This window comes from Scardinius erythrophthalmus (assembly GCF_964197995.2).
Source record: "Scardinius erythrophthalmus genome assembly, chromosome: 24".
Lineage (NCBI taxonomy): Eukaryota > Metazoa > Chordata > Actinopteri > Cypriniformes > Leuciscidae > Scardinius > Scardinius erythrophthalmus.
This window is the reverse complement of record NC_138244.1, coordinates 29,195,891-29,205,534: the sequence shown is the minus strand read 5'-3', so window position 1 is coordinate 29,205,534 and position 9,644 is coordinate 29,195,891. Positions and strand designations below refer to the sequence as shown.

Genomic DNA, 9,644 nt, shown 5'->3' with positions numbered 1-9,644 from the left:
GGATGTGGTAGTTCACTATTAGCTAATCAGTAACTACTATTTTCACACCTCACTGAAGACTATAAGAACTACTATATACTGGTTAATACATATTTATAATGCACAATGTTTAATATAAGGTAATGGTAGCCCATTAGTAATGAATCAAGTGTTACTACATCCTTCTAAAGGAACTACTAATAATTTGGATCAGTATCTAAAGTGAAAAACATGATAAATACCTAATATTGACTGAAGTCATTGGAAGCTTTTAAGGCTTTTGTAAGGTTTTGGATAGTAATGACTCAAGTGTTACTACATCTTTATAAAGGAACTACTAATTATTTGGATCAGTATTCTAAAGTGAAGATCATGGGAACACACTAGTAATGACTAAAGTGTTACCAAATCCATTGGAAGGAATTGCTATTCAAAATCTTACAAAAATCTCAAAAGCTTACAATGACTTCAGTCAATATTAGGTAGTTATCATGTTTTTCACTTTAGATACTGATCCAAATAATTAGTAGTTCCTTTAGAATGATGTAGTAATACTTGAGTCATTACTAGTGGGTTACCATTACCTTTTATTATAAATTATGCATTATTCATGTTAATTATGAACCTGTAGATAGTAGTTCTCTGGGAGGTATGAAAAAAATAGTAGTTATTGATTAGCTAATAGTGAACTACTACATTCATCTGAGCGCTATTACTTACTAATTTGTTAATCCGAGTTTCTTGTTAGTTAATAGTAGTTACTAGAATGTTAATAATTCGTTACTCGTTTGTTCCTGTGTAATTATTCATTAATGAAGGAACAGTATTCTAAAGTGTTACCGAATATTCTATTTTCCGACATAACCTGTTTGTCTTATTTTGTTTCCTACATTATATTCTCCTCAAAGGCACTGAGGAATGGAAGGACATTCCAGATATAAACAAAGGTAAAACTACTATATTATCTCAAGAACTAAAGTACATTTATATTAGCAGTAAGCTAACATATCTGTTTTTGTTCATAAATCATTATTTATACTCCTATTTTATTCAAGCATATTTACTGTAAACTGAACACAAGCATATTTACTGTAAACTGAACACAAGCATATTTACTGTAAACTGAACACAAGCATATTTACTGTAAACTGAACACAAGCATATTTACTTTAAACTGAATGCTAGGTTTAAATCTTAGAGAAGGAGACATCATGGTGGTGAGTTCAGTTCTAAGAAATTCTCAAAGTACATTGAATATTAGATAATTCAGAAATACATCAATATGAAATTTCTAAGGGTAACAATTTGCTTTAAAGCATAAGCAAAGGAGTGCCATTCTTGGGAATGAGTACCGGTGGGATATTCCCGTCCCCTATGAGCTGAATGTGAATCTCGGTAAGAAAACATGGATTTTTCACTTACAAAAAAAAAAAAAAAAAAAAAGTAATTTTTTAAAGTAGTTTTACTGTTATATGTTTTTCATCCATCATGTATTTTTGATTGTGATTATAGGAATTAACTATAAAGGAGTCATTTTGAGAGCTTTTGAGCAGTTCAGACTGAAATCATGTATTGACTTTAAGCCCCGAGCAGCTGAAGATTTTTACATCTCTGTGGAGAGTCTTGAAGGGTACAGTATGCTTCCAGTTAGTAATCCACAATATTAGTAATATGTGGTATTATAGACTATTCCGATACAGCCTAAATTATGCTATACTGAATGTATAGTATAAAGGCCCGTTCACACCTAGAGCAATAACTATAACGCTCATAGCAGAGTCCACACCGCAACTATATCGATAACTGATATAACTGTATTTGAAGTGAGTAAAGGAGCTGGAAACTCCAGTGGAGGCTTCTCACTGAACGATATCGTTACAATTGCTTTCAGACACTTTTTTTTTTCAGCTAATGGAAGAAAGTGGCAGATGACAAAACTCAGTGTGCACTTATAAAAAACAGAACATTATTGTCCGCTGGTGTGGATGCTATAATAAGACTATAATTATTGTTATAGTTATCGATCTTGGTGTGAAAGGGCCTTAAAACATTCATGAGTTAACAAATTAGTTTACACTATACCAGCCAAAATATTAATGCACCTATGTTCTGCGTGAATGTGCCGTTATCTCTCTCTTATTTTGCAGGTGTTGGTCATATGTCGGCCGCATCTTTTCTGGACGCCAGACTCTTTCCATTGGAAATGGCTGTGGAATAAAAGCCATTGTTGAGCATGAGTTTCTCCATGCACTAGGATTTTGGCATGAGCAGTCAAGATATGACAGAGATGATTATTTGACCATCAAATTTGAAAACATCATAACAGGTTGCTCTGAACTTTTATTATTTTTAGGAAAAGAGTAAAACAGTGAAATACAGATGTTCACTGACATACTGATTGCAGTGCCCATTTAACTAATCAGCACTTTAATAAGCCATTCTTTATGAATAATCACCTTAATAACTCCATAGTCTTTATTTTCAGGCCGTGAGAGAAATTTTATTAAATACAGCGAGAATGTGACCACCACTCAAGGCACCCCATATGACTATTACTCTGTGATGCATTATGATAAAAATGCCTTCAGTAACGGTAATGGACCCACGATCATCACCAAGCTTCCTGAATTCCAAGATGTGATTGGTCAACGCCTGGACATCAGTGAATATGATGCGATTGAGCTCAACAAACTCTATAAATGCAGTGAGTATTTTACACACATTGTTTTCATTTTGCAGTTTGTGGATGTTAAACATTTTAGTAGAATTTGAAGTCTGATGTGGTAGACAAGGGAAAACATGTCCTATGCTGCGTTCACACCGAACGCGAATTGAGCGTCTGGAGCAGTGTTTCCCAACCTTTTTTCAGTCAAGGCACCCTTTGAAAATGAAAAAAAATGTGTGGCACCCTACACTATTGTCACGATACTACTTCGATATTATACCTTGAAATGTACCACAGGGAAGAACTGCCGTATAGGCCTATTGTCATATAGGTATTTTTAATATTATCAAATTTCTAGGAAATCATTAATTTCTTCTGAAGAGATCACTTTACATGATGACATATTTAATTAAGGCTTTTATTCATATATAAACACTGCTCAATTACCATTGCAAATCTCACCTAAATGTTTGCTCACTCAGTGTATTTGTGTTTTTATATTGGGATAATTTTGTTATAATTGCACAAGATAGCTTGTTTTTAATATATTTTATGTAATAATTTCACAGTTAATCTCCAAATTAATGTAGAAACAACATAAAGACAGTATATTTCAAATAATTGTTTAATGGCATCTTTTTAAAGTCCCATTTTCTCACAACTGTTGATGTTCATTTAAAACTTTATTTAACTAATTTAAGACTGCTCTCATGAGGACACTCCTTTGAGTAGGCCTATCCTCAAAGTATCGCGAAAGTGCGAAAGAGAAGTCGATTCTGGCGCGCATCGTGCTGTGCGTGTGTGTCAGCATCACAGACAGCGCATTCTCTTTTGTATTTTCTCGCTTGCATGGTTTAAAAGCATTTGCATGAAGAAGAACGTGATTATATAATGTAACGCTAGCCAAAGGATGACAGAAAAAAAACGGATTAATTGCGTTAAATATTTTTAACGCGTTAAACTGAAAAACATTAATCGCACGCGTTACCGTTGACAGCAGCAACGGACATAACCGATGTGTTTATGTGAATACGCGGCAAGACGGACGTTGTGACAATGTTTTCGTATTTTGTGTAATACAAATGTTTTGTGAATTTGACCGTAAGCGCAACAATGAAAAATAGGTTGGGACCTCGGTTGGGAAACGCTGGTGTGGAGCGAGTGATTTCCATGTTAAGTCAATGTAACGTGTTGACGCACGCCTGGAGGTCCTGCGGTGCGATTATGGAAAGCCAAGACAAGAGGGCCAAAAAAACATGAATTTTAACACGTCAACAATGCATATTTCACGTGTTGAATACGTGTGACAAATCAACACATTGAAAACACGTATTAAACGCATATTTAACGCATGAAATACACTTAAAAAACAGTTTGAATGGGTCAGTGTCATTGGCTGCTAATATTTTCTAGAAACAAAACTTCCACATACAACATATTAATTTTTTAACTATGGATTTGATTACACTTTCTTACCAGGTTCTTCAAAAAGTCTAGTCACAATCAATCAACACATTGGGTCTCATTCATGAAACATTCGTAAATATACGAGTAAATATGTGAGTGATTTGCGTGTAAAGAGACATTCCCGAAAATTCTTCTCCTGATTCACAAATACTTCGTAAACGTCAGATTTGATAGTGAAATGTGTGTGTGGGTTAATGAATTCCAATCAGTCGTAAATGGGACGCGCGTGCACGCTCATTCTTAATTACCATAAATCCCGCCCATTAAAACCGACTGACAACTATATATGGGCATCATATTATGACACGAAACGAAGGATTTCAACATGTCTTCTCAAAAGCGAATGAAGAAGAGAAATTTCTCAGATGCAGAAATTGAAGTTTTATTATCAGAAGTTAATTCAAAACGCCACATTTTATTTTCAAGCGTACATAGTGGCGTACCAGGTCCTAAAAAAAAAGATTTTTTTGGTAATAATGCTTTTACCTAAAAATGCTTGGCAGCAGATGCAGTCAATGGAGTTTCATCTGTTAATCGAACAGTCCCAGAAGTGAAAAGAAAATGGTTCGACATGAAGCTTGACTGCAACACTTTTAACATGCGGACTTGTAAAAAAAAAAAAAAAAAAAAAAAAAAAGAATAAATAGCTTGAATATAAAAAATAAATAAAAGAATAAAAAATAAAAAAAGACTTGCGGACTTGTGTTCCGTTTGCAGATGCTATTACTGGCTCTCGTAATAAAAGTAAAAAGAAAAACCGTATGTAATTACTATATAATATTTTTTCAAAATGCTGTGTAAATATGTACCCGATTACGGTGAATTAAAAGGCAGCCTTATTAATGAGCAAAACGTTCGGATGTTAAACGCACTATTTACGCGTGGCTGGGAGCAGGTGTAGATTTCTTTTTCGTACCAACTAACATTTGGAAAATACGAACATTTTAATGAATCCGAAAATTTACGCCAGAACCACTTTACACACGATTTACACAAAAATTTGTTCTGCTCGTGTTTCATGAATGAGACCCAATGTACATAGATGATTCACAAATAATCACAATCATTTAGAAAACATTACGCCATAAAATTTCAAATTGGAGCCTGTACTCTGGCGATTCTTGCACCCAACAACACAACAAGATGACATTTAATAACAATTATAATAATTTAAGCTCCTTATTAAGTAGCCGAATCTGTGCTGGTTTGTATTGGCCGCCCCCAGTTTTCCCATTGTTTTGCCACCAGCTAACGCCATGACGTAACTGTGACGTTGGCTCGAAATTGTTCTATGCGCGTCCAATTCGCTTTGGATGCGCGAGTGGATTCAAAATGTTCAAGCGTTCAACTAGAGTGGAATTTAAGGAATTTAACTTTAGAATATTTCTTTTAAATATTGTCTGTACATATATATAGGCCTACATACATTCTCAGGTAAAAATGTGAAGTTTATAATAACTTTTCTCTTTACCTACCTCGTTTGTAAAAAAAAATAGGCTTGTTTGAGACGAGCAAAATCTGCGCAGAACTGATCACCGGTGATCACCGCGAGACGCATGCCGGTTAGAAATGTGTCCGAGTGCGGTCCGCCTTGCTCTGATGTCATGCTGACGTATGTCAAAAAACTCTCGCGACCGCAAGGCGCACGTGTCGGATCCTGCAGTCGGGCGCAGTTGCTCTCCACCGACTGCGCTGTTCAAAAGCACCATGGGAAACGACTTGCTGACGACACAGCTTAGTGCTCATTGGTTTAAACAACTGTGATGTAATGCTCTCTTGATTTGATTTTAAAACTTTGATATCATGTTTTATGTGTATACGTACGTTATGTGTGAATAAACTCTCTGACAGTGCGATATGGGTTATGTGACAAATATTAAAGTTAAATTCCTAAAAGGACAACACACGTCATGATTCATGAATTGGAAGTTGTAAGGAATTGATTTGCAGAATTGAAGTGCAACATGTTCCTGGATCAACATCAATTACAAAAATATGTTGACCCAGGGACATGTCTAACTGAGCAAAAAATGGATGTGCAATTTATTTTGCCTAACTGTTTGTCTGTTTGGATTACAGATTCCTCCATCTCTTTCCTTGACCACTGCAGTTTTGATGATGAATCTCTGTGTCAGATGAGTGTCTGTTCTGCTGTGGATTATGGCTGGCAGAGAGTGGAGTCAGTGAGTGGCATCAATGTGACTGACCACACCTACTCAAGCAAAGAACAAAATGGTGAGATCCATTACAGTCAGTCAGTAGAAAGTGTCTGTTTTGATATCACAGGAAGATAGTGGTGCAAGGATCACAAAACACACAGAGTATATATATATATATATATGGGGGGGGGGGGGGGGGGGGACTTTGATTTTCATTTATAGATAATGTGCGAGTCCCAATTTTCACGCCTCTTCTTCAGCATTTAAAATAGTTTTAATGTGTAAATTGGCAAGACAAAACAAGTCCAAATGCTAAACTTTCTAAACTTGGTTAAACTTGGCAGTTAATCCGTGAATCACATGCGTGCCGATTCTGGTCCGTACGGATCAAGGATCAACTGTGATCCGTTGCACCCCTACAGCAAGAGACTTTATTTTATTTCAGTTGCCCAAAAATAAATGCTTCACTACCATCCACAGAAGCAGTCACTGTAGCACCCAGTTCCACACAACTATAAACCTGTTTTCATGTTTGCAGGGATGTCTTTTTTCATGCACTTCAGCACTGAGGGGAGAAAGGAAGGGGACACAGCCAGAATGGACAGCAAGACAATGACCCCTAAAAGAGACTGCAAAGTCCAGTGCCTGCAGTTCTACTACTATCACAGTGGTAATGAGTCTGACCAGCTCAACATCTGGATCCGAGAGTACCAGAATGAAGCAGACAACAGAGGAACTCTGAGACTTATGGATCAGATCACAGGTCTGTCTCTTCTTCAAGTATAATGTTATTACAGGGGAAAAACACGTGTCGACCTATGCTTTTAAAATGTTCCAAAAATGTTGAATTTTACCTTTTAATTTCTTGCAGAACTCCCTGGTAATTACTGGAAACTGCATCATGTGTCACTGAATGCAAATAAAACCTTCCAAGTTGTATTTGAAGCCCGTAAAGGAGCTGGAAACTCCAGTGGAGGCTTCTCACTGGATGATATCAATATTTCAGAGACTGAGTGTCCCCACACATGGCAGATAAAGGACTTTTCAAAAGAGAAATATTCAACACATTACAGTCCATTGTATTACTCCAGTGATGGTTATCGCTTTCAGGCTGTATTATTGAATCAGATTAATTTCTCTTATATGCGTGTTCGTCTGGTATCTGGTGCATATGATGACCAGTTGCAGTGGCCTTGTCCATGGAGACAAATAACCTTCCAGATGCTTGACCAGAATCCACACTTGCAGAAGCGCATGTCCTTAGAACAAAGCATCACCACTGACCCTGCTTTGGCATCTTCAAGTGAGGATCCTATTATTTTTCTATCACATCTGTGTTCATATGCAGCATTTTACTTAGCTAAAGATCAAATAAATTATTTTGTTATTTTTGTTGTAACAGATGGCATATATTACTGGGACAATCCTGGAAAGAATGGAACACGAGTCACCATTGGCAATGAGACAGTATATGTGGGGCCATTTTTGAGATATCCATATATCATAGTGAACGATGATCTGACTAGAAGAGAGTTTATCAAGGGTGGTGACATCATATTTCTCTTCAGCATGCAAGGTAGGTTACCTGAGAGAAACCATGTTTTAAGTACAGAACGGGCAGAATAAGGCCTGGTTCACATAGACAGAGGTGGACAAAGTACACAACTTCCTTACTTGAGTAAAAGTACTGATACAACTGGTCAATTATTACTGCCTCTGAAGCAACGTCGTGAATACACTGACAAGTTTGAAGTATCTGAGGAATTCAGAGCTTTTAGAATGTTACAAAACCTATAGGAATTAAACAAGTGAATTGACAAAAAAAAAACAGCCATAATCATCTGCATTTTTTTAACACTCCTACCACCCCCACAAAAGAAGTACACATCTATGTGGTGTATCCATTCATGCACAATCAAGTGGTCTGTAAATACAAACTGATCAGAAAAAAAAAACAGCTACACAACCATAGCTGTATAACTGCCCAACAGCAATACTGCTTTAACAAAGAGTAAAACAGAAATACTTATTTTGCCATGAAAACAAAACTTTCAAACCGTTAGTTATGACAAAGATACTGTCTCTCACAGATCACTAGTAGAGAGAAATCGTATTGATCACTGAACTTCAAGACACATGACCCTACAATAGTGATTACTGATAGGCTGTCTGTCACCCGCAAAAATCCAATCATGTTTTAGAGACAAAAAAATCATGCCCTAACTAACATAACTACTTTTTTCCTCAAGGACCTTGACAGAAATGTAGTGGAGTAAAAAGTATGATATTTGTCTTTCAAATGTAGTGAAGTTAAAGTAACAAGTACAGATACTCAAAAAGTGTACTTAAGTACTTGGGGATATTTTGGGGATATTTAATTTTATCTTATCAATCAATAAATTCCACTAGAGACAAACCCTGTTGTATTATTTTATTTTAATTTAATACTGTAAAGCTGCTTTGATACAATCTGTATTGTGAAAAGCGCTATACAAATATACTTGATTTGATTTGATTTGAAGTACAGTACTCAAGTAGGCCTACATTTACTTTGTTACTGTCCACTTCTGCACTTAGAACAACATGTGCTAGCTAGACAAATGTCTGTGACCACTGCGTCTCACTGCTTTTTTCACACCTTGTGCAATAATGCCACACTGTGTCAACTTAAAGAAATTCAACTTCTGGTTTTAGACCCCTGAATTCTTTTCCATTTATTTTGCGAACAAGTTCTGTGTGAGGCTATGATGGCAATAATTCTAATGGGCGGCTGCAATATTCTACAGCTGAAATGTTCTGAGAACATTTAGCTAGATGTTAGGGGTGTGACCAGATCTTGTGTGCTGAGATCTCACGATATTATAATGTAACGATAGGCTTGTTTGACTTCATGCAGTGTTGCGCAGGCCAATTGGCGGTTGACTTGAAGCAGTGTATGCCAGTTAGAAATGTTTTCCGACTTGAAACATCGCTGATGCCACATGACTGTGATGTATGGCATAGTACCGTGAGAGCAATTTGAGAGCAGACAGCTGACTCAGCCAGCGCAGCTTCTCAAGAGCGGCTGCACAAGCTCTGATGACGACATAGCTTTTCCACAATTGACCAGATTCACCCCATGACAACGGTCACGTGCGTTTCGTGTTTATTCTGACCTTCAGTTACACCAAAGCTCACAAATCTGTTTTTATAACAGTAAAAGCTATTTTAATGTCACCGCGATGTTATAACGTAGACCCGACTTCATTGGGTAGGCTATTTAAATAGAGTAGGCTTATGGTGAACTTATTCTTGTACAAACAGATGCTGTATTAAGCAGTAGGCTACATAATGTATTGAATGAAAATGTCTCTGAAATATCTGTATTTGACAAA

General features: G+C 36.5%; 1 protein-coding gene across 1 annotated transcript; it reads left to right on the top strand.

The window, feature by feature from the left end:
* Positions 1-1,190: 1,190 nt before the first annotated feature.
* Positions 1,191-8,972, top strand: LOC308684643 (meprin A subunit beta-like; the record flags this gene model as incomplete). The annotated part of the gene is made up of 10 exons (XM_081355900.1): positions 1,191-1,196; positions 1,296-1,374; positions 1,492-1,609; positions 2,127-2,305; positions 2,465-2,683; positions 6,191-6,346; positions 6,809-7,033; positions 7,142-7,573; positions 7,673-7,846; positions 8,965-8,972. 10 exons carry the CDS (start codon positions 1,191-1,193, stop codon positions 8,970-8,972), a joined length of 1,596 nt encoding a protein of 531 aa, XP_081212026.1.
* Positions 8,973-9,644: the final 672 nt, after the last annotated feature.